The sequence below is a fragment of the Apostichopus japonicus genome, chromosome 3 (assembly GCF_037975245.1).
Source record: "Apostichopus japonicus isolate 1M-3 chromosome 3, ASM3797524v1, whole genome shotgun sequence".
In the NCBI taxonomy this organism is placed as follows: domain Eukaryota; kingdom Metazoa; phylum Echinodermata; class Holothuroidea; order Aspidochirotida; family Stichopodidae; genus Apostichopus; species Apostichopus japonicus.
The window spans coordinates 6,955,163-6,981,676 of NC_092563.1; the positions used below are offsets into that span (position 1 = coordinate 6,955,163).

A 26,514-nucleotide genomic window follows, 5' to 3' on the forward strand; every position below is an offset into this window, starting at 1 on the left:
ATTAGTTTGCCGTTAACATACAAACTAAAAAATACAATGATCTGACTACGTCAATTACATAATTCGAAGAAGTGACGAAGTGATGAACTTGCAGAACCCATGCTCCCTTTTATAGATCACTTCACCGAAATCCCACTCCGCATAGTCAGAAGGCAGCCAATAACCTGCCCATCAAGGGCGGGGGAACCGGGGGCTGGGGGCGCCAGCCCCCAGTGAAAAATATGGAGGGGCGGAAGTATCATTCCACCCCCCCGCTTCGCAAGTCAGAAAACCCCTTTTTCATTTCCAAATGAGAAAAAAATCTCATTTGGAGCACCAAATTGCATCTAAGGCCAGGTGAAAATGCAAAATTATATACAAAATGGAGTGGGTGGGTTGAAGTGTGCTATATTGCACCAAATTGCATCTGAGGCCACCTGGACATGCAAAAATAAAAATATTCCAAAGGGGAGGGGATTATTCCATAATTGAATTCGATACTTGACAACTTGTGACGAGAGTTGGTGAAACACTTGAGAGTTTGACATTAAATATTCGAACCTGAGTTGGCAACCCTGGAATATACAATCCCCCGAAGGCTTACACAGAGAAACTGTTACTCCGTAACAATAAGAAAGAGGATATTGCCTCAGCCACGAAAGGCATAAAATTTGAAAACCGTGGGCAATACCTCACTACCAAACCTAAACAAAAGGAACCACCACTTGTGTTGAAGCTCACATATACACCCCATATCAAAACCACGCATTTGAAAAAAGCACTTTTGAAACATTGGCACTTAATCTCGCAACACGCGGAATTATCCAAACTGTTTCCAAAAGAACCGATTCTAGCCTAAAAAGGGCCCAAAATCTCAAAGATTTACTTGTTAACTCAAGGTCTCGTATAAACGAGGAATCAGCTGACTCTCAAGGTTCACACGAAGCTCTTTTAGATGCTCTTATAGCTGCACTATGAGTCCATAAAAACTCGTGCACAGAGACGCCCAGGCCGAATATAAAATATTCAAAGGCTACTACTGATGAAGCTCCTCCTATAAAGTTTGAGAGCAGAAACCGGTCTAGTTGGTCATAAAAACCTACGCTAGTCTCTCCTACTATTAACAGTACACTCAATTCACCTAATAGGTGCAATTATGTTTCACCATGAGGAGCATGCTATAAGTTCATGTTCCTCGCGCCCTCCCTTAAAAATACTTCATGTTCTTGGCGACTACGTTGCGTTAGATAGTGTAAAACCGACTACACCCCCTTTCAGTTGAAAGACTCAACACAAGGGTGTTACAAATAGTGAGTCCAGTATTGTTAGGGAAGAGATGGAGGGCAACTGGAAGATTACTCTTCTATAATGTATTTCAGCTTTTAGATATATCACGTATGTTATTCAGCTAAAGTTTTATGCTTTATGCGCGACATAGGGAGGGTGGTAAATGCAGGCATGTCTATGCTTGAGCGCTTGTCAAGGATGTCAATTTTTCACGCAAATTTTTTCGAACTCACTTGATTGAGGGGCCCCGTTCCATTGCCGGGCCCAGGGCCCGGTGATCTCTTAAGACGGCCCTGATCATACTTCCCTCTACTCGTGAAATTTTGACCGGTCTGTTAGGGGTTGAGGTTTTGTTTTCTATATTGGTTGTCCATAGATGAAATTTTGTGCAACATTATGGGTATGTTTTGAAGTGAATTTATTATTCAAATTCTGAACAAATAATTGGCTTAAAACCTTGAAAAGTGGGGCTGACGGGTATTGTGGGACGTTATTACCTACAAAAGCAATAATCCACAGGAGATGCAATGAGGTCGAACATGATATGTGACTGGTGACAATCTTTAAAAAAAGGTTATGAATGAAAAAAAACTATTAGGAAAAACTTGGTTCTCAGGCAAAAGTGTACATCTGGTTGGTCATTTTCAAGCCCGAGAAGTGCCATTTCCGGTGATCTGGGGGCTATCAAAACCAGAAATTTTCTTCGACGCTGCGCGCCAACCAATGGTGGCGCTCCGCTTTGATAGTAATTCGCCTGCATCCAAGCAAATGTCCCCTCAATATTTGAAACAGATCGCCGCCCCTGAACAGAGACAATGAGTAATTTACTCATATTATGATGAAATAACAATAAACGAAGTTCAAAATATGCTTTAATAAAAGTGGAGGAACCAGAAGTAAGTAGAGACTTTCGAGTCTGGACCCTTAACAAACAAAACAGAATTTCAGAAATCACATAAGTACACAGAGAGTAAAGAGATAAGGAAATACAGAGCAAAAAATAAAGAGGAAGCGAAGAAAGGTAAAAGCAAATCCATACAAAGAGACAATGTAACAACACAGCGTGGGTGGTTTGTACTATTATTTAAAAGGTAATGCTTGAGTTTTCTTTTAAATGAGTTAAGAGTATTTGAGTTTTTAATATCTTGATCAAGTGAGTTCCAGAAATGTACACCAGTACTTCGTACTTGTGTTTGGCTGCGGATAGTTCTAGAATATGGTTGACTTAAAGAGTGTTTATAACGAGTGTTAAAGGTATGATATTCTGAGTTACTACAATACAAATTATTGAAAGCTACCGGGAGCGTACCTTTCTGAAATTTATATCAAAAAATACCAAATTGATAATGATATAGGTCAAAGAGAGTAAGAATTTTAAGCTCTTTAAAGAGAGGTGCAGTATTACACCTAAAATGTGTATTACAAATATTACGAATGACACGTTTTTGTAGTCTATATAACCTTTCAAGTAATGTTCTGTGAGTACATCCCCACAGAAGGAGACTATAGTTCAAATGAGGGAGCACAAGTGTGTTATACAATGTTAAAAGTGCACGCGGGGGTTAAAATGGTTTTTAGTCTATTTATGATGCCATTAGATTTTAAATTTTAATACAGATATTATCAACGTGTTCTGTCCAATTCAAATTTTCGTCAATTGTTATTCCTAGGAAAGTCTCTTAGATTCATATTTAACGTCTATGATTATGAATTGTCAACCACTCTGTAACCGGACGACATACATTAATCTTGGTGTGATTCCAACTGGGACTGGTTGGAATGCACCGGCCTTAACCACTGAGCTAACACTCATGTGCTAACACCCCACGCATGTGTGTGTGTATATACGTATACCACTAAGATATGACTGGATCAAAAACTATTTGACAGGGAGAAAACAATTTACTTCTTTCCAAAACAAAACTTCTAATTTATAAACAATCACTTGACAAGCTATCAGACAAATTACAAATTCTGCTCTACGTGAACACACCAGTGCACATTTTAGGTCACTTAACTTGTTCAAATTAAAGGAATAGTTCAGGTGTCACAAATGTTTATCTTATGTGAAAGAGGACAATAAAAGAAACCCAATAGTGAAGAAATTATTCAAATATCTTTTTCCGTTTAGGAGATATTCAAGTTAAAGTTCTATCTGATTGTGTAGAAACTGCTGAAATCAGACTAGCTTTGACGTCATATCCTCACATTCCTGAAAAGTCTTTGTTATTTTATTAAAATATTTTGTAAGATTTTATGACTTACAACCAAAATATACGTCAGGAGATCTCTTATGTGTCAAGTAAAGTATTTGAGATTTAACATCTGGAGAATGTTTGATTATATTTTTTTAGATTTGTGAAAAAAATGTAATTATATTTCAATGAAATATATTGACACATGTTAAGGAAGTGAGGATGTGACATCACACCCTCACAGTTAGTCTTTCTACATCAGTCATTTGCAAAGAAATTTTGAAATCTTCAAAATGTGATATCTCCTTAACGGAGAATGCTATCATGGTAGTTTCTTCACTATTCTGTTTGTCTTTTTAAGCTCTTTCATACAAGGTAGACAAGTCAAACACCTCAACCAATCCTTTAAATGACATCGACGTAAATATTGCAACTTTCACATATGAATTCTTCAAAAATCTCTAACCTTCAGTTTTGTGTAATTTCCTCATTCGTAACTCCCTATTTCACAATTATGATTCACGTCAAAACTTCGTCTTCCTGGTAATCGGCCAACTTTTTCCAAGACAAGCTTGCATTATCGAGCAATGAGTACCTGGAATTCCATTCCAGATAATTTAACTACTAAACATCATGTACTGTACACTCCTTCCTTACAGCTTTACTAGATCCCTTATAAACCACTACTAAGACCTAAAGTATCTCGTTTGTTTTTTGTACGCTGTAGCCATCCTCTGTTATTGTATTATTTTTTTTCTAATATTTATTTATATATGTATTTATTGGGGTGGGGGGGGGGTGGGGTTGAGTACATGTTGGTGTGCGAGTGGATCAAAGTGTTACTTTTATCTTGTCTCGTTCTCTCTGCTTATTTATGGGAGCGCTCCACTAGAGATAAGCCCCTTACGTTATTTTAATGCTTCCTTTAACAATTTCCCTTGTTGTGTACATATTTTGCCACTTATTTAGCTTCTATGTATTTAAATTGTGAAGAAACAAATAAATGAATTGAGAGGAATAGAAAAACTTTTTCATAAAAAGGATTCTAAGTTTTTGTAGCATACTCAGATATGGCTTTACTAACTGTTTGTACAAGTTCAAAACTACATCTTTACCTAGGAAGAGCAAGTTACGCTTGATTGAATGGATTATCCGATTTTCAGCTATGGCACACTGCTTTGATGTTTTTAAATAATTAGTTATAATAACACGAACACTATACAGAGCAATGCCACATATGTTGTAGTTAAAAGGAAAGGAAATCATTTCGTCACTTTATAGTTGACATTGAAACCTGAAAAAACTGTTGTCTTTACAACAGGAAGGAAATGTGTACTATAATAGTGTCACATTTCCGATAACTTATATGTGCGGAAGCAATCAGAAGCTGTACTCTACTGTGAATGCTAACTACTTCATCATGATAAAATAACAGTGGATGGGTGGGTGTTTGAGTACCTTCTGGATATCTTTATGCTATTGTGCCATATCACTGTTCACAGCTGTTACTAGTATTCAAAAGACGTTTACATCACAGAAATGTGTTGTACCGTATATGTCAGAAGTGTTGTTAGAGCAACTTTTAAAGCTTGCAGGCATTTGTACTGTGGTAATTGTGTAGTTTTGCATATTTTCACAATTGGTCTGCCTTAGTATGTTCTCTATTGGCCTCCCATATAGCACCATACACAGAGAAAGGGCTCGTCTCAGAGAAGTTATAGGTCTCGCACCACAATTAAATTGTTCAATTGACTTACACACTAAACTCGTCACTTTCAAGACCTGCAAAAGCATAGATAAAGTTTTCAACTGGTTTACCTACCCACCACATGATAGCTGAGATCTTGGCCTATCATGGTACTTGCAAACTTCAAACTCTAAATGGCATATCATGACCGTTTAGATTTTGAGCTAGAAGAGGAGCAAGTTTTGCATACTGAACACCCACCCTTCGGGGGAATTCCGCGAGACCGAATGTCCGCGAGACCGAAGGTCCGCGAGACCGAAATTACAAAAAGGTCCGCGAGACCGAAATTGAAAAAAGGTCCGCGAGACCGAAATTAAAAAGGTCCGCGAGACCGAAATTAAAAAAAGGTCCGCGAGACCGAAATTAAAAAAAGGTCCGCGAGACCGAAATTACAAAAAGGTCCGCGAGACCGAAATTACAAAAAGGTCCGCGAGACCGAAATTACAAAAAGGTCCGCGAGACCGAAATTAAAAATAGGTCCGCGAGACCGAAGTTCCGCGAGACAGAAGTTCATTAGGGGTCAACTTTTAACCTCTATCCCGTATTAGTTGACACAATTTCCTCATAATAAATTTTAAAATATTTGCACAAACACACAAAAATGCTACTGGTTTTCGGCAATGTGACAGGTATTTTTTTCAAGAAATACCCGTAGCGTCAACCTATGGTGACGCTTCCATTTTTCGGGCAAGGTTTTGGAAATTTTGGGCAAAGAACGTCATGCCCCCTTCCTAAAGTGAAGTTCTTTCGTAGGCTTATGAGTTCCCCCCCCTCCTACCCACCCACCCCCACCATATCCCTGTATACACCACCAGGGACGTAGCTAAGGCCTGATGATTGGGAGGGGGTGTAGTGGCTGAAATTCCAACTGGATGGGTTTTGGAGCCAGAAAATTCCGACTGCTGCCTTGTACCCCCCCCCCCCCCCGCACTAATCGTCAACGATACAGTCAGTGTCAGTCAGACACCCCATCTTTCGCGACTGCACTTTTGTTCCAAACTTTTTTTGATACATTTTTACCTTATGGGGCAAAGTTTTTGCTTCTGTTGAAGGCACTTTAATTGTATACCATAGAGACAATGTATATCCCAACGACGTAGCCAGGATTTTGAAAGGGGGAGCCCGTTTGCGATTGATATGGGGAGGGGTCTAAGGGGAGGGGGTGCCACTGCAATTCTGGCTGTCTTACAAAATATGAAAGTTTATATTGTCCATCAGTTAAGTTAGTCAAATGCCAGGGCATTTCCACGCTAACTCACGTTACATTTTTGATGTTTTTCGTCTTCTCTTTGTACCATATATTTTACTAACACTTGAGTTTGATCAATTACTTCTTCTACAGTAGTTACCAAAATGCTGTGGGATACCTCAGCAAATTTTTTTTTTTTAAATTTGCTTCTTGTAGATTTTATAAGGCAAAAAGAGTCGGTAACTCACTTTACATTTCTAAAAGCGCCAAAATTGGAAAACAAATATTATTCAAAAAGTGTCCTCATACTAAATGAACTCAAAGAAAAGTGAAATATGGTAGTTATACGTACCTTACCTACTAGTAAACTTATAGGTTGCCAAAAAATCCTATATCATTCTCCAGTTACATAAAAATGATGCAAGACTCGGTTACTCACGTTACGGTAACTCACGTTACAATTTGTCCACGCATAACAGTTCATAACATATAAGTTGTTGACACAATTCAATTTTATTAATTCTTATTAAGCCTTAATAAAATTTCTTCTTTTGTTCACTTTGTAACACAATGTAACTGTTATTTACTTATTTACAATCTCAAATACTGTAGGAATCACTTCAGTGCTCCATATCATTCAACATTAAAGCCAATGAACACTGGCGGAAATGGCCAAAACAATTGACATCAATGATAAAGATTGTGTGACATTGAAGGCCCTGTGATAGTATAGAGTAATATTTCATGGATGTATCTAAATGGTTATGGGTTACTATGAGAATGGGGTCTTTCACTGTCTAACAGCGGTAGCAGCCCCTGTTTTCTAAATATCTGGCCTAGCTTAATGTACAAAAATCAAAATTCCTTTTAAAGGGTGTCAAGACTCGCGCAAAGAGAAACGTCTCATGCCGGTAATCTGGCGTAGATTCGAATGAGGTGTAACAGAAGTGTTAGACACCACCATCGATCCCAGAAAAAAACACACACAGCTGCTACCAGAGGTACCCGTCAGTCTCGCGGACCTTTTTTCAATTTCGGTCTCGCGGACCTTTTTTTCAATTTCGGTCTCGCGAACCTTTTTTCAATTTCGGTCTCGCGGACCTTTTTGTAATTTCGGTCTCGCGGACCTTTTTTCAATTTCGGTCTCGCGGACCTTTTTGTAATTTCGGTCTCGCGGACCTTTTTGTAATTTCGGTCTCGCGGACCTTTTTTTAATTTCGGTCTCGCGGACCTTTTTTACATTTCGGTCTCGCGGACCTTTTTTTAATTTCGGTCTCGCGGACCTTTTTGTAATTTCGGTCTCGCGGACCTTTTTGTAATTTCGGTCTCGCGGACCTTCGGTCTCGCGGACCTTTTTAATTTCGGTCTCGCGGACCTTTTTAATTTCGGTCTCGCGGACCTTTTTTTTTATTTTCGGTTTCGCGGTTTCCAAAGTGAAAAGAAGTGCCTCTACTGAAACAAGCAGAAAAAACCTGGCAGAAATCCATGTGACATTAATCTTTCTCTGCAGTTGGCTTATCACAACACATGCATCTCGGCTGTCGGTCTGAGAAGATTCTTAAGTTGTCCTGCAGCCAGTTCTCTGCAAAGATCTGCTAACCAATTTGGACCTAAACTGGAAGAAATAAATCAGAAAGACATGTCAAAGAAGCGACAGTTAGTCAAAGACGTCTTGGAGCATAGGGGTATGCCTAGAAACGCTGCTATCCCTGCGGAGTACGACAGGCAGTACAACAATCTTCTCCGTAGCGGTAGCAAGAAAACTCTTTTTGCCCCGGCCACTCAGAGCAGAGATGTCCTCGTGGAGATACCACCAAGGACAAATTCATTGTTGGTTACCATCATACTAATAAACTCTGTTCTAGAAGAAATTCCAGGTAGGTCCAGGTTACAACATCGGGAATGAGCTGGATGCTGGCAAAGTCCTAGCAGAACAGCTCTGGAAGGGTGAAAGTCCACTAACAGTCAGCCACTTAACAACTGACTCTGATGGGAAGGGGTGCTGCGGTTTAAAACAATCAATGAATGAAGAAGCTGGCATGGTGACTGAAAACTTGTTGGATGAGCAGCATCTTAACCGATCTCTCTGTCGAGCAATAACAAATGCAGTATTCTCGAAGCAAATGTTCCCAGCTGGAACTGCAACACGCAGACTCCTTCTTAAAAACGTCACGCTGAAGATGCGAGTCACAGAGTACAAGCAGAGATTACTGCCAGTAGAAAGGCACTTAAAGGTAACAACGAGCAAGTTCTACAAGCAATGACTGACATCGTAGGTTGTATTACTCAATGTTACAGTGGCATCCACCAAGAATGTAATGTTAAGTCTTACATCTGTAAAAGCAACCGAAGGTATGGCTTTCCATTTCTGCCTAAAGTTGTCAGAGGTTGTCGTCAAATCTTGAGGGAAGACAAAAGAACATTTCATAAACTATTGGAGCCACGCATATGTAAGAAAACTCTCTGGAGCAAGCGTTTTGGTACTTCAACACAGAAAGCCGAAGCCATGAACAATGCTTATCAAACCACTAACCCCAAGCAGTCTAGAACTTACCCTAGAAACGGTCGTTTTCGAGGCCACAGTGCAATCCAAATGGTGAATAATGGACCTGGTGAATCATATAGCTCTGAAGATGACAGCACTATGCATTAAACCAGGGAAAGCTTCTGTCGCCACCTTGAAGCAATTCCAGCACATAAGGGATTACAACCGACAACGGATGGGAAAATTGGATCGTCGTTTTCAAAGAGCAAAGCTGCGGAAAGCCAGATGTAGACTCCACGAAGACAGCGACGTAGCCATGAATTTGAAAGCGGGGAGCACTTTTTTGCGATTGATATGGATTTTCAAAGTTGTAGGCACGACTATCTGAGCGGAGCGCCACCATCGGTTGGCGCGGAGCGCACAAGAAAATTTTTGGTTTTACAAACCCCCCAGATGGCCGGAAAGGTTCCCTGGCCTCTTGCTAACTTGAGACACCTCATTCAATATCACTTTTAAACCCCAAAAACAAACGAGTTAAAATAGTACGTAATTCAATAATACATAATTAAAATTAGCAAGGTACACAAGGGAGGCGGAAGCACTTTTAATCTGGGGGGGGGGGGGGAGCACCGACGTCAAAGGGCACTTTGCAGAAATTCGATTGGACTGATGCAGCCTGATATTTAGTACCCTTTATAAATCTTATTGTATTAACTTATTTGCGTATACACATCACTCTATCAACGCCCCCCCCCCCCCCCCGTCTTAGTAGTCTTACTTTTCAACTTCTGATACTTGTAGATACAAAGATAGGCCAGAAATGTCTTTGATACAACCATAGCCAGTAATTGTCTTTGATACAACTGTAGCTAGTAAATGTTTATCGAAAAGGCTGTTTTGGAACTTGGAACGCCGATCGTGACAACAACAGGCAACAAAGTGCTGCAGCTCTATACATATAAAGTCTGTTAATAAACGATAGGCTTATTTGACTGTGGAATGTTCTCAACTGAAATTTTATCTGCGTAAACGGGTTCTTAAGTAGATGTTAAAGAACTGACAAGATCGTATCCTAGTCTTTTTCGGCGGGTAGAGTATTGAATGAAACGGCACGCGATATGAATGAGAGCCTAGATGACAGAAGAATAGGTCACCTAATTTAGCCATAATCTTGCTACGTTCATTTCATTAGTTTTTCCTGTCTAGACTCTTAAACTCGTCCAGCAAGCTTATGGATTTGAATTATGGGTGTTTTAATAAAAAAGTGTAGGCCCGGGCCTACAGTGCTACATACTGGCTACGCCCCTGATAGTTCTAAATTAGGATTAGATCTCTTACTGAAATATCGCTGACGTAATAAGGTGACCAAGAGTACAAATTTTATGTAGAAAAAGGGCACATTTTTAACCTGAGGAAAAGTGGGGGGGGGCACTTGCCCCCTGTGCCCCCAGGTTCCGCCGCCCTTGAAGGTGCATGTACAGAGTGTCTTACTTTTCAACTTCTGATACTTGTGGATACAAAGATAGTCCAGAAATGTCTTTGATACAACTGTATAGCTAGTAAATGTTTAAGTTAGCCTAATAAGAGAAGGCGAGAGCTATCCGACGATTGCCATCTGATGCAAATTTCTCAAGTGTTTTCTCAACTGAAATATTATCTGCGTAAACGGGTTCTTTACTACATGTTAAAAAACTGACAAGATCGGATCCTATAGTCTTTTTAGGCGGGGAGAGTGTTGAATGAAACTATCGTGCTACATACTGGTTACGCCCTGATCATATGATATCATTATCAGCAGATTTTGTTTTCTGTTAAATTCTTTTACATGTTCTTTTACATAATATATCAGAAAGACAAACATAGTGCTTTTTTACAAGTTTTCCAGTAGGATGATTCTTGTTTATTGTCCAATGTCTGGATTTTAATACATTTGACGAACTTAACTGATGGACAATATAAACTTTCATATTTTGTAATACAGCCAGATATGCAGTGGCCTAAAAACAAATATCGTTATCGCAGTGTATTAGCAGTGTAATAATTATTTATAGGAAGTGCGTATCACGTACGATTGCTAGCTTAGCTTCATAACATGCTGTTCGTGCAACAACTTAGGACGACTCATTGAACGAACGTTGTCGACGTTGTTGTGCATACAGTTTGTGACATTCCATAGAGTGCGGTTAGGTAGGCAATATGTATTTTATTACGCAGTGGCCAACTGTAGGCTTGTAATTGGCTATAAGCTAAATTTAGCTAATTGCATCTGCCAAACTAAGTAAGTAGTTGAATCAGTAGGCGTGAATGTTACTACGATTACAATCGAGTTAACGGAGCTGACGATTATTCAAGATCAAAAGAGCACTGACAAAATACCATGCTAAAAAAACGACAGTTTAACAAAAAATCGACACTGAAGGGGGGGGGAGCGGTCGCTCCCCTGCTCCCCCCTGGCTACGTCCCTGCACGAAGAACAGAAAGGAGATGGTGCCTCCAGCAGCTACATTAGGCTTGTAATTGGCTATAAGCTAAATTTAGCTAATTGCATCTGCCAAACTAAGTAAGTAGTTGAATCAGTAGGCGTGAATGTTACTACGATTACAATCGAGTTAACGGAGCTGACGATTATTCAAGATCAAAAGAGCACTGACAAAATACGTTGCTAAAAAAACGACAGTTTAACAAAAAATCGACACTGAAAGGGGGGGGAGCGGTGGCTCCCCTGCTCCCCCCTGGCTACGTCCCTGCACGAAGAACAGAAAGGAGATGGTGCCTCCAGCAGCTACATTAGGCTTGTAATTGGCTATAAGCTAAATTTAGCTAATTGCATCTGCCAAACTAAGTAAGTAGTTGAATCAGTAGGCGTGAATGTTACTACGATTACAATCGAGTTAACGGAGCTGACGATTATTCAAGATCAAAAGAGCACTGACAAAATACCATGCTAAAAAAACGACAGTTTAACAAAAAATCGACACTGAAAGGGGGGGGGAGCGGTCGCTCCCCTGCTCCCCCCTGGCTACGTCCCTGCACGAAGAACAGTAAGGAGATGGTGCCTCCAGCAGCTACATTAAAAATCAATTAATACCAGAACTTGACAATGATCACAAATATTGTACTGTGCACCAGGTTGTAAGGATATAATAAGTAAAAATAATAATGGAAGCAGCAGTACTATCAGCAGCAGCAGTAATAAATAATTGCCCACTTTGAGACCTACACCCACTGAAGAACTGTATGATTCACTCTGTTGGGCTTTCAATATACTTAGGCTATACTAGACCTACCTGCAATATCATATAGCTGGCCCTATATGAAAAAATGCACTCGCTGAATTGTTGATGGCCCTGACAGACTTGATCCCTGCTGCACTGCAACCTTTTCATGTTGGTACCCCTGGGTTCTGCAGAGAGATGAAGAGGCGACGTACACAATGGTTGGTGGCAAAGGTGTGACACATCGAAACTCCTCCCAGGGTAAAACATTGCAGCCCTAACTTCCATGTGGGCGACCAAATAGTGCCATCACATGTGCCCTCATCACCTTTCTTCTACCTGAAAAGGGGAATGTCACCTTCATCACTCTATACACCGGTGCCCGTCTTGTACGAGTCACTGCTCCCGTCCAGAGACGGCAACCCCCTGATGTCATGGTGCTACGATTCTTGAGCCTCTCCGAGACCTTCGCCCATTATCCCCAGACTTAGTCATATTCCTCCATCTTGAAAGTACATCTAGTAAGTTCGATGTTAATGTGTCGATGGCTGTTCAGTGTTTGCACATGGCGTACTAACAAGTGGAATTGCAAACATTGCACAATTTTGTGCTTTTGTTTACATTTGCCTTCTCAGTGTCGTCAAACTAAACCCTTGCACACTCTCTCTCTCTACTTGGCTATGTATGTGTATGGTGGTGGTGTATACACATACAACTACTCCAGTCCACATTAATATTAATTCCCCCCTTAAATTCTCTCACATCGGGATACACAACTAACTCCATTGTGCAGGTTTCCTGCTATATATGTAATTTAGTCAAAATCCCCCTTTTAGCCTAAAAAACCAGTCAAGCGTGAAATCATGAGACGTTTTGGCCAAATAATCAATGACCCTCTAACACCAGTCATTTAATACCAAAATTAGCTCTCAAACTACAAAACTTTGGAAAAATAGTATTTTGCCTATAGGTCTTGCACCACAATTAATTGTTCCATTGATTTAAAGTGAGCAAATGAGTAGGTTCGGAAATATATGCTCCCATTTCCTTGACACACACTCTTACGAATCTTTCAGATAATTCTCTGGGTAAGCCATGGAGTCCTGTTGATATAGAAACCAGGAAAGGAGACGATTTGAACAAACATACAGAACATCAACACACACACACTTCACAAGCAAACTGTAAATAAATAGTAAAATATAGTAGTAACAAATACTTCAACCAATACTATCATGTATATATGAGCTCCTTTGATGTTCAGATTCTGGAGATACAGCATTTTTAAAATTTCAACATTTTGCCCTCTGCTGACTCCAAATGACCTTTGACCTCCACATGAAACAATAGGGTTCTTGACTTCTTGTACTAATTATGAGGAAGCAACATGCCAAATATGAGAACTGCAGAGGTTATCTATCTTGAGATATCGTGTTTACAAGCTATGGCATCACATACACACACACACACACACACACGCACGCACACCCACGCCAAACTTGACTGCATAAATTATTTGTCTGCGCATGGCAAGTAACCAAAGACGGCGGCCATGTAAAAGCAGCCATTTGAATCGTTTCCTTTGGGTGGGACAATAATCACGAGGTGATTCATCCTGTACCCACTGACCTCTACCACTACTGGTAGAGGTAAAAGCCTGTACCTCATAGAGAATGATGTCTTTGAGCCATGTAAAGTAATCCAGAGTTAACTGTTTGTCTCTGATTGGTTACTTCTCAGACAATGCATATGTATGTGTACTTTTTCTCATCGTTTCTAAGAAGATCGGTATTAGTGAGCAAGTGAGTTCGTTGGGAAACATACGGTATGTTCCCATTTCGTTTGTTTCATCACTTCATTATTTGTGCTACTTTGGAGGAGTCATGACTATCAGTGAGAAGAGGTTTAGAAGTTGACTTTCAAGTAATCTTTTAATTAACATCCTTGTGGGAGAAGTTGAATAACTGGTGAGTTAATTGACTCTGTATAATTATTAGCTGAACAGTATTTTGGTCAATTAATTAAATTGTCATTATTTAAAGTCTAATTTACCCATACTCTAAATGAGAGCTGAAATGTGCTATACTGTATTGGACTGTGTATTATGTGGGATAGGGGTGTGGTACAGTACCTTAAAGTAATATATTAACTTATAAGAATTGTTCATTTTATTGTTAACATCAGTACTTTGAGAGTTTAGTTCTAGGTTTTTGAGTGTATATTTGAGGCTCATGGTTGAGATAACCATGGCAGTTGCCAATTATGTGTACATATGGGTCTATGTATTACAATTTGTGTTCAGTTTGAGGAAGATCTCATAGCGTTAAAGGAAGCGTGTACCTTTAAGGTTAGGTTAACAGTATTTTAGACCTTACAGTGCTTTACTCTGTTGATAATTTAGAGTAATCTATGTTGATTTAGATATAGGCTGGTATTTGTTTCTGGGCAGTGCAGTGGAAAGCTAGCACTGTACAATCACTGTACAATCACTGTCATATATATATATATATATATATATATATATATATATATATATATATATATATATATACCTACCAACGAATACTGTCAAACTATGACGTCAATATAGCCCCTATCTGACGTAAAGTCAGCAAGCAACACATAACCAAAATGGTGTCACTATTTACCAAATAATACCAAGAACCTCCGGGTCAACCCTTACCACGAAACAAATAATAGCTACTCAATACTATACATCACACTAACAAAATGGCAGCAGCCCGATGTTTGGAATCAGAAAATGGCTAGAACGCCCTCAAACTGGCGATAGCTACCCGTTCCGCTACAATGATAAAATACAAAATTAATCATCCCAACCAAAGGCACTAAGGCGAACTTATTAATTCGTACACACTTATACGACCTAAAAATACCTTAAATGCTTTAAACGCATTTGACCCTAAACAATAACAAATTCGTATGCCTAAGCATGGATAAACATTTTTCAAAATTGACAGAATTGTGAGCCATAGATCGAGGACTCTTTAAAATACAATATAATAATTTCTCCACAAACCCTACTGTGCGATCAACAATATAGATACCAATTAAATGAGTAATACGGATAAATAATCAACTTACGGGATCGTCCTATTGTAAATCCCGGATTAACTTGGCCAAAACAGCCAGGGACGTAACACACAGTAAAACGGCCCTTTGCGGTGCACATACACACAGATATGTGTCCAAAATGATTTCGTCGAATTAGACAAGAACGGATACACACAGTAATCCTCAGGATACGATGATATGGCTTAGGATAAAACACAACGCCACAACATATCAACGTTCCCAGTCTTTAGGCTCATACAAAGAAGCCTAGGCTCATACAAAGAAGCCTGGTTAACGGCTAACACACAGAAGCCGAGGAATAAGACGGCGAAGACCGGACGATGGTGAGACTCACACAGAATACCAAATCCAACCACATCCCAATCCTTATATATCGACCTTAAGTTGACCCCTGCCCTAACCAGCCAAAGCACAATCTACGAATTCCGATGGACCCGTTTCCCATTATGCACTTGCTTGGCTCTACATACATTACCCGAGAAGAACCCGTCTCCCCATTGTTCACCTCCTAGAATTTGCATACATTACTCGAAAGAAGAAATGAACAATTTGCAAAGGCCTAGGCTACCTGGTGGAAATTTCCACCCACAAGGAATGTTAAAATACAATGCAGGCGTGACAGGTACCATCATGCGTCTTGCCCGGTCCAAAGAGTGCTTGACCAATCTTTATGACCACTAAATCATCACTTTTTAAATGAGTGTAACGGGACCACGAATGAAAAACATTTTGGCCCCATTGAAGACCAGCACGCCTTGGATCACCCAACCAATGGGTCATATGAACTCTTATGACAATGCAAAAGAGTACCATAATGCGTCTTGCCCGGTCCAAAGAGTGCTTGACCAATTAAAATGACCACTAAATTATCACTTCCTTCATTAGTGTAACGGGACCACGAATATAAAACATTTTGGCCTTAATGAAGACGAGCACGCCTTGGACCACCCATCCCATTGGTCATATAAACTTTAATGACAATGTAAAAGAGTACCATAATACGTCTTGCCCGATCCAAAGAGATTTTGACCAATTAAAATGACCTCTATGTCTAATACTTCTTAAATAAAAGTAACGGGACCCGAAAAACACCCTTAAGGCCCTAATCAAAACCAGAACACCTTGGACCACCAAACCAATGGGTCAATGAACTCTAAAGACATTGTCAATGAGTACCATCATGCGTCTTGCCCGGTCCAAAGAGTGCTTGACCAATTTAAATGACCACTTAATCATCACTTCTTTAATTAGTATAACGGGACCACGAATAAAAAACATTTTGGCCCTAATGAAGACCAGCACGCCTTGTACTACCCAACCAATGCGTCATATGAACTCTTATGACAATATAAAAGAGTATTATAATGCGTCTTGCCCGGTCCAAAGAGTGCTTGACCAATTAAAATGACCATTTAATCTTCACTACTTAAATGAATGTAACGCGACCTGAAAAAAAAGAAATTAGCCCTAATCAAGACCAGCACGCTTGGACCACCCAACTAATGGGTCATATGAACTCTAATGACAATGTAAAAGAGTACCATAATGCGTCTTGCCAGGTCCAAAGAGTGCTTGACCAATGAAAATGACCTCTACACCAACACTTCTTAAATAAAAGTAACGGGACCTAAAAAAAACCTTAAGGACCTATTCAAAACGAGAACGCATTGGACCACGTAACCAATGGGAAATTTGAACTCTAAAGACATTGAAAAAGGATACCATCATGCGTCTTGCCCGGTCCAAAGAGTGCTTGACCAATTTAAATGACCACTAAATCATCACTTCCTTAATTAGTGAAACGGGACCACGAATAAAAAACATTTTGACCTTAATGAAGACGAGCACGCCTTGGACCACCCATCCAATTGGTCATTTAAACTTTAATGACAATGTAAAAGAGTACCATAATGGTGTAATGGGTCTAACCATAATGCGTCGTGCCCGGTCCAAAGAGTTTTTGACCAATTAAAATGACCTCTATGTCTAATACTTCTTAAATAAAAGTAACGGGACCTGAAAAACACCCTTAAGGCCCCAATCAAAACCAGACCGCCTTGGACCACCAAACCAATGGGTCAATGAACTCTAAAGACATTGTCAATGAGTACCATCATGAGTCTTGCCCGGTCCAAAGAGTGCTTGACCAATTTAAATGACCACTTAATCATCACTTCTTTAATTAGTATAACGGGACCACGAATAAAAAACATTTGGCCCTAATGAAGACCAGCACGCCTTGTACTACCCAACCAATGCGTCATATGAACTCTTATGACAATGTAAAAGAGTATTATAATGCGTCTTGCCCGGTCCAAAGAGTGCTTGACCAATTAAAATGACCACTGAATCTTCACTACTTAAATGAATGTAACGGGACCTGAAAAAAAAAGAAATTAGCCCTAATCAAGACCAGCACGCTTGGACCACCCAACTAATGGGTCATATGAACTCTAATGACAATGTAAAAGAGTACCATAATGCGTCTTGCCAAGTCCAAAGAGTGCTTGAACAATTAAAATGACCTCTTCACCAACACTTCTTAAATAAAAGTAACGGGACCTAAAAAAAACCTTAAGGACCTATTCAAAACGAGAACGCATTGGACCACGTAACCAATGGGAAATTTGAACTCTAAAGACATTGAAGAAGGATACCATCATGCATCTTGCCCGGTCCAAAGAGTGCTTGACCAATTTAAATGACCACTAAATCATCACTTCCTTAATTAGTGTAACGGGACCACGAATAAAAAACATTTTGGCCTTAATTGGTCATATAAACTTTAATAACAATGTAAAAGAGTACCGTAATGGTGAAATGGGTCTATCCATAATGCGTCGTGCCCGATCCAAAGAGTTTTTGACCAATTAAAATGACCTCTGCATCATCACTTCTTAAATAAAGGTAACAGGACCTGAAAAAAACCCTTAAGGCCCTAATCAAAACCAGAACGCCTTGGACCACCAAACCAATGGGTCAATGAACTCTAAAGACATTGTCAAAGAGTACCATCATGCGTCTTGCCCGGTCCAAAGAGTGCTTGACCAATTTAAATGACCACTAAATCATCACTTCTTTAATGAGTGTAACGGGATGAAAAATGAAAAACAACTTTGGCCCTAATGAAGACCAGCTAGCCTTTGACCACCCATCCAATGGGTCATAAAAAACTTTATCGACAATGTAAAAGAGTCCCATCATGCGTCTTGCCCGGTCCAAAGAGTGCTTGACCAATTTAAATGACCACTTAATCATCACTTTTTTAATTAGTGTAACGGGACCACGAATAAAAAAGAATTTTGCCCTATTGAAGACCAGCAAGCCTTGGAATACCCAACCACCGAGTCATATGAACACTTATGACAATGTAAAAGAGTACCATCATGCGTCTTGCCCGGTTCAATGAGTGCTTGACCAATTAAAATGACCACTGAGTCATCACTTTGCAAATGAATGTAACCGGACCCTGATAAAACCCTTTAAGGCCCTAATCAAAACCAGCACGCTTGGACCACGTAACCAATGGGAAATATGAACTCTAAAGACATTGAAGAAGGGTACCATAATGCGTCTTGCTTGGTTCAAACAGTGCTTGGCCAATTTAAATGACCACTAAATCATCACTTCCTTAATTAGTGTAACGGGACCACGAATGAAAAAGAATTTTGCCCTATTGATTAGGGCCCAAAAGTTTTCTTTTCGTGGTCCCGTTACATTAATTTACGAAGTTATGATTTTGGTGGTCATTTTAATTGGTCAAGCACTCTTTGGACCGGGCAAGACGCATGATGGTACTCTTTTACATTGTCATAAGAGTTCATATGACTCGGTGGTTGGGTATTCCAAGGCTTGCTGGTCTTCAATAGGGCAAAATTCTTTTTTATTCGTGGTCCCGTTACACTAATTAAAAAAGTGATGATTAAGTGGTCATTTAAATTGGTCAAGCACTCTTTGGACCGGGCAAGACGCATGATGGGACTCTTTTACATTGTCGATAAAGTTTTTTATGACCCATTGGATGGGTGGTCAAAGGCTAGCTGGTCTTCATTAGGGCCAAAGTTGTTTTTCATTTTTCATCATTTCATTGTTGAAGAGTACCATAGTGCGTCTTATCCGGTCCAAACAGTGCTTGACCAGTACAAATGAATTATGCACAATCATTATCTAGTATATTCGTCAATCTCTTCTTTTTTGAAGTTTTACTCTACGTATGTAACAGTGTGGTGATACAAAACAAAATTACCTTCGGCGCTGGGTTTATTCCAACTAAACATAGACCAGAGTTTGTGTGAATTTTTAGTAAATTTCCTTTTATTCAGTTTTACCTTAATATTAATTATAACTTCAAAAAACTAGCTATACAAAATTTACTCAATGCAAAATACACATTCAATCCATTGGCAAGAGTTAAATATTTTAGGTCAATTTTGCGTTTGTTAAATTAAGTCCAAATTATACTTTCTAATCACTTACAATTGTATTTAATGTATTAATTCTTCGGTAAATATAAATTAGGCTATTTACTGAGTCAATTATGGAAGTATAGAAGTCAGGAGAAATATTACATGCTTAATATCCCCACCACCCCTCCTCATTTATTCTCTGATTCGATTGAAATGTACTTGCAGATGAGAAATGTTCATGCCAAAATTACTTGGTAGAATTTTTACCGATCAATGTGCAAAGATGTGTCATTCACTATTACTCAATACTTCATAAGACAAAATGTGAAGGAGCGGAACAAAGGACCATGCGCAACTGAAATGATTCATCCAGGATGTTTTCTAGACGTTTCTTCGTTTCATTAAATACACTCTCTCGTAAAAGAGCGCTTGAACATTAGGCTCTAACTAACTAACTAACAAATAGTAATTATGGTACCCTTCTACAATGTCTGTAGAGTTCATATGACCCATTGATAAAACCTCATTAGCATTGGAAAAATACACTAAATGTACTTTTTCGACGAAAAAATCTTGATAATCTCGTACGGAAGCATTTGGCTTTCCACAGTTGTATATAGAATCCATTATCGAATAAGTGACATGTGTACTACAGTTACTTATTCGCGAATGTCGAACGAGGAACGCGGAATAAGTATCTAACTTCACACCGGTCGGTACAATGTGGCCCTTTTGTTGTTAATCAATTACAATAGTGTCTTGGTCTACCATGTCAGCATTAAAGCAGAATAGTAGAACTAAATGTTCTGTAACACTTTTGTGTTAGTTATTTGTATGAATTAAGCTGTTGCTTCCATGCAGTGTAGCCCCTTCTGCCATGTACCATCTTTGTTCTTTAATTACTTCTTTAATTGTATTTTGATTGTTTTTTTTTCTTGATTGTTACTGTAAATATTTGTGTCAAGATTTCAATACAGCTTGTTACTTTTGACATTGCTGCAGGTTGGTGTCTGGTTGTATTGTGGTGTTAATAGCTAGTACAGCTTCGTAGGTTCCTGATGGTTCAGAGGGTCGTAGATGAGAAGCGTCTCATTACAATGTACCTACATTAAAGTTGTTTTACCTGTTTGTGGTCCATTGAGTTGAGAGTATCATGTCAGGGCATATTCTGATGTATCTGTATTGTTTTTTATGTCATTGAACTAGTGTTAGGCTTAATTTTAATTAAAGGAGTGGCTCATTGATTCGCATCATTCAAGCATTACCTTAAAGCAGTATGTAGTACTGATACAAATTTGTGTATAGAGAATTTCATATGAACTCATGCAAGTGGAATGAAGGGATAACTGACTTGTATTCAAGATAATTTTGGTGATGAATAATGATTAAAGTGAAGGATCAGTTATAAATTAATTTTGGTATTCATGTTTGTATTCTTCATAACTTGGCATTCATATTAAAGGTGTATGATCACGTCGGGTCTAGGTTCTTGTATTCTGCACTTGTGACTGTTAACATGTGAGTGAAGAGGTGGGGATCTACTGTATTATTTTAATTATTGTTTCCGCTTAGTCAATTGGGAATATCATAATTGCTGTGGACAGTCAAATTAGTTCAAAGGAATTTCCAGTGTTACAATGGTGGGTTCTAATCCAATATGGTGTTTTGGGATAATATTTCACTTGAAGATTGGTTGCTATTTCTTAACTATTTAATTACAGAGTGTGCTAGAAAACACATGGTATATTGTTTTATTCATGTTTTAATTTTATCTTGTTAGGGGTTGCTCCGCTACTGCTCCACTATTGCTCCGTTATTGCTCCATTACTGTTTTTATGCTGCCAGTTCATCTTGGTTCGTGCGTAAGGGGTTTGGAATATATTGCAGCTAAACAACTTGGACGGTTTTCTGTTGTCATTTGCTTGGCTTGCTCCACCCAAGGTCGCCGCCCATCCAACTCCCAATCTGAACTGATCAACTGATTTGCATCGAAATAAGAGAAGAATGCCAAAGCGACAGAGATCTGAGGAAACGGATAATGGCAGTGGTTTGTAAAATAATTTTTGTCGGCCAGTTTTAAGCTTAGTAAGTAAGTAAGTCAACTTTATTGAATCCCAGAAGGAAATTACATATCTGCGGTGAGCAATACAATGAATGATACAAAACACAAAGAACATTGATACAATGAATGAAATGAAATTCCAAAAAACATTGATAATATACAACAGATATATGCAGTCTAAACAAAATATACACTAACTAACTAGCTCCAACAGCGCAACTAAGTGGAACAGCCACCCTCCCTACCTCGTGAAGCTCTTTTTGTGAATACCAACGGCAGTGCCTATAAACGAAGAACGATGTCTATTTATGTGTGACGTCAGCGACCTCAATCTACCGCTACGAGCAATGATGCGGCTGCTTAGATGATTGTGCAATGGGTGAATGAGATCTTTCCACATGGACAGCAGCTTGTCTCGTACACAATTCTCGTAGACCGAGGCCACTGACGGCAGACTTTTCCTAATAATTTTACCAGCACGTTTAACAACATCCAGAACCTTTATGCTGGTTCTTCCCGCATTACCTCCCCAGCAAGTAATACAATAGGTCCAAACACTACAGATAATGGAGTTATAGAAGATGGTGAGAATATGTGGATTTATGTTAAAAGAATTCAGCTTACGTAAGCAGTGTAATATTGGTTTTAGCCGTGAAATCGTAACCTATGCATTCATGCAGGCGGAGAGTGTGTGTGCGTGTGGGTGCGTGCGTGTGTGTGTGTGTGTGACGCCTGGCTTGTAAACACGGTATCTCAAGTAGGGAAGCTTGGACCAATCTAATATTTGGTGTATATGAGTACCACATTGAGTAGATGTGCCCTATTTTTTGTGTTGCCTGTGTTGGTCACTAAAGGTCAGTAAGAGGCCAAAAACCAAAATATTAAAACAAGCAATAACTCCCATTGACAGGATCCGACATAGTTGATATTTTGGGACCAGTAGTGAATGGGGTAAGGGATCATTTCAAAACATAACGGTCATGTGATCCAAGGTCAACAAAGGTCAACCAGGGGTCAAAAACGAGTATTTTTGCAATAACTTGAGAACCAAATGTCCGTGAAGGTTGGGAGTTACGCTATTGTAATCAGGGAGTCGACCCGCATCTAGGTGGCCTTTGACCTCAGGTTGACCTCCGGTGACCTTTATCAGTTTTTTGGGTTATTTGAATTTTCGTGGCCATAATCGGATCTCAAAGGTACCTTCCGATCAAAATGGTCCATAGTTGACCCCTGTGCGACCTTCGTGTGCGAAGTTATCAGAGGTCAATGTTTTTGTTTTTTAATAAGACTTAGTACAGTTAGGATGGTCGCACAGACTTGTCATGTTGCTTTTTGGAATCAGCGTGTCAAACTACATCTGACTGCGAGGTCAAAAGGTCAAAGGTCAAATCTTAAAAAATATGCTCATTTTAGGAGATACGGGGCAAAACAAAACAGAACAAAGATAAGTTTTAAAAATTGTTGACATATGATAGAGCTTTTCGTGCTGAATATAGGAAACCAACTCCCGCTTCAATCGGACACCCAGTTCTCAAGTTATGAGGGGCCAAAGGTTGGTTTTGATACATTTCTAGCAATGAAATTATGTGTGTATATTGTAGGCCAAACAAATTTTAGGACAGAGTGCACCTCATCAAGAGAAACATTTTTGATTAAAAACCATCAGGTCATCCAAGGTCATTCAAGGTTGATTATGTGCCAAAAACTCCCAACTTATGCTAATTTTTGCAACAACTTCTAGTCACGAAGTCTGACATGGCTGGTAAATTAGGACAAGTTGTGAATGGAGTAGGGACACATTTTCAAAAATAACCGTGATGTGATCCAAGGTCACCAAAGGTCATTTATGGGTCAAAATGTGTTTTTTTCCTCAATAACTTGTGAAACTACCACTGACAGGGTCCGACATGGTTGATATTTCGGGACTCGTTGTGAATGGGGTAAGGGATCATTTCAAAACATAACGGTAATATGATCCAAGGTCAACAAAGGTCAATTAGGGGTAAAAACTAGTATTTTTGCAATAACGTGAGAACCAAATGTCCCTCAAGGTTGGGATTTTAGGACAGAGTGCACATCATCAAGGGGAAAATTTTTTGCTAAAAACCATTAGGTCATTCAAGGTTATTCAAGGTCATTCAAGGTTGAGTATGTGCAAAAAACTCCCAACTTATGCTAAGTTTTGCAACAACTTCTAGTCACGAAGTCTGACATGGCTGGTAAATTAGGACAAGTTGTGAATGGAGTAGGGACACATTTTCAAAAATAACCGTGATGTGATCCAAGGTCACCAAAGGTCATTTATGGGTCAAAATGTGTTTTTTGTCTCAATAACTTGTGAAACTACCATTGACGGGTCCGACATGGTTGATATATTGGGACTAGTTGTGAATGGGGTAAGGGATCATTTCAAAACATAACGGTAATATGATCCAAGGTCAACAAAGGTCAATTAGGGGTCAAAAACTAGTAGTTTTGCAAAAACGTGAGAACCAAATGTCCATCAAGGTTGGGATTTTAGGACAGAGTGCACATCATCAAGAGGAACATTTTTGATAAAAACCATTAGGTCATTCAAGGTCATTCAAGGTTGAGTATGTGCAAAAAACTCCCAACTTATGCTAATTTTTGCAACAACTTCTAGTCACGAAGTCTGACATGGCTGGTATATTAGGACAAGTTGTGAATGAAGTAGGGACACATTTTTCAAAATAACCGTGATGTGATCCAAGGTCACCAAAGGTCATTTATGGGTCAAAATGTGTTTTTTTCCCGATAACTTGTGAAACTACCACTGACAGGGTTGAGAGTTAGGCTATTGTAATACAATGGTCGAACTGCATTTGGGTGACCTTTGACCTCAGGTTGACCTCCAGTGACCTGTATTAGCTTCTTTCAAGTTAATTCTTTGAAGTTTCGTGGGCATATTCCAATCTAACTTTCCCATAAGTGGACTCCTCTGCAACCTTAATGTGCGAAGTTATTAGAGAACAAGGTTTGGTTTTGTAATACTTGGTGTGTGGAGTCATAACATTGAGTACAAGAACCCTATTGCTTTGATGGAGGTGTGTATATCCACGTACAGTAGACTGACCTGTGTAAGCATGTCATAGTGTTATTGTAACAGCTAGTTCTGGTTATACTAACAAGCAGAAGTCTAGTGCATTAAAGTCATCGAAACCTCAATGCATTTTGCATTCCGGTTTAACTTATCATCAATTATAACCCCTAAACATTTGTAGCTACTAACCCTTTCAATACTACTACTCCATTACTACCTTTAATTATCACATCGTTTGCTAATACCTAATGTCTAGTTCTAAAATCAATAACCATTTCTTTGGTTTTAGTTACATTTAATTCCAAATAGTTTCATCACAATAATCTACGAATCTGTTCAAGGTACATGTTATGGTTGCCATCAGAAACCAAACCAATAAGGGTAGTGTCATCAGCATATTTCACTAATGGACAGTTAGGGTTTGTTAAGCGAATTTCAGATGTGTATACAGTAAACAGAAATGGTGCTAGAACTGTACCCTGTGGGGCACCAGTACTGCAATGTTTAATATCGGAATGAAAGTTATCTCCTAGTTGAACATACTGCTTTAGGTTAGCCTGGGCTGCCGAGTTCTCCAGAGGACTGAAATTAAGTTAGGCTCTAAGTTAAATGAAGGTGTGATTAAAGTCTAAATAGACACAGTTTTTAATCAAGATTATCTCACATAGCAGGTGTGGTGAATAAGACACCTTTTGTTTCATCTGTACTCTGGTACTAAAACAAACCTTCCATTGTTTCTTTTTGTGTTCATTAGATTAGTCACCAGCCCTGGCAACAATTAAGTTCACTTGCTACTGAATATGCAAAGTTTCAACATATTATGTAATAGCAGTGCTAGTTGACAATTGGCAAGAGTTTATTTAAGATAAAAGATGTTGCCATCTCCTGATTGGGCAGATCAGTTGCAACCCTGTCCCTCTGTTTTAGTCCTCCCTGTTAGTGTACGTTCTTCCTGTAAACCTATACAATTACAGCACCCCTACCTGACAAGCAGTGAAGACCACTTTTTGTAGTTTTGTGTTTAATCAGTTTTTACTGTGTGGAAAGTTTTAAGTGTGTATTATACACAGCGAAATCCTGCTTAATAATTAGTTTAGCTCTCGGCTATAGTAACCTATCAAATAAGTAAAGGAGGCCAGCTTCACAATTATGAATATCCATACCACCTTGGACGAAACTTTCTCCTGCAATCCATCTTAATATTGGAGGAAACCGGAAGTGTTTTATTTGCCATTCTAAGTATATAGGAACTTTTACCAAACTATTTTTTATTTCTTTTCACCGGATGGGAACATTAATTTAATATTATACTGTGCTGAGACAGAAACCCCAGCAAGAACTAACCATCACCCACCAGGATGGAGAGAAACCGTATCAGGAAACACTCGGCAACATCTTTTACACAGAACCATGTTTTGTTATTTATTCCTAAGTTTTTGTTTGTGTCGCCCCAATGGTAAGGCAATTATTTCGTTTTTTTTTATCGGTTATAAGATATTAATTTTTCATAGTAAATTATAATTTTAGACTGAGTGGCTAAAGTTGATTTTAGTTCTCTGCACTCTGTTGTCCAGTGTCTTGTTTATTTTGTCGCTGTGTCTCCTAGATAATGCTCAAAAAGGGAATTATGTGCAGACCTCATAGGCCTATTTGGTGTGTAGGAGTACCACGTTTTGTAAAAGAAGCCTAGTGTTTTTTGGTGGAAGGCAAAAGTCATCTGGGGTCACCAGATGTCAAATTGTGAAAACCTTGTAATCACGATATCTCAATACTGGAAGCTGGGGCCGACCTTTCA

The 26,514-nt window shown here is 39.1% G+C and overlaps 2 protein-coding genes across 3 annotated transcripts in view; one reads left to right on the forward strand and one right to left on the reverse strand.

The window, feature by feature from the left end:
• The window catches only part of LOC139961657 (BTB/POZ domain-containing protein kctd15-like), a 173,082-nt gene extending 159,513 nt beyond the window's left edge, over window positions 1–13,569 (reverse strand). The window contains exons 1-2 of one of the 2 annotated variants that reach the window (XR_011790959.1): window positions 12,170–13,569; window positions 7,756–8,012 (exon numbers count right to left, since the gene is read on the reverse strand). The gene's annotated coding sequence lies outside the window, so the exon portion shown is untranslated. Of the gene's footprint in view, window positions 1–7,755; window positions 8,013–12,169 lie in introns of those variants that run through there. The other variant, XM_071961051.1, reaches the window with a different exon arrangement.
• Window positions 13,570–13,750: 181 nt separating this feature from the next.
• LOC139965288 (deoxynucleoside triphosphate triphosphohydrolase SAMHD1-like) overlaps window positions 13,751–26,514 on the forward strand; it is a 38,888-nt gene continuing 26,124 nt past the window's right edge. Inside the window, exons 1-2 of the mRNA XM_071967495.1 lie at window positions 13,751–14,064; window positions 21,377–21,643. Of these exons, the coding sequence (XP_071823596.1) occupies window positions 21,601–21,643 (43 nt within the window). The 5' untranslated portion in view covers window positions 13,751–14,064; window positions 21,377–21,600. The remainder of the gene's footprint in view (window positions 14,065–21,376; window positions 21,644–26,514) is intronic.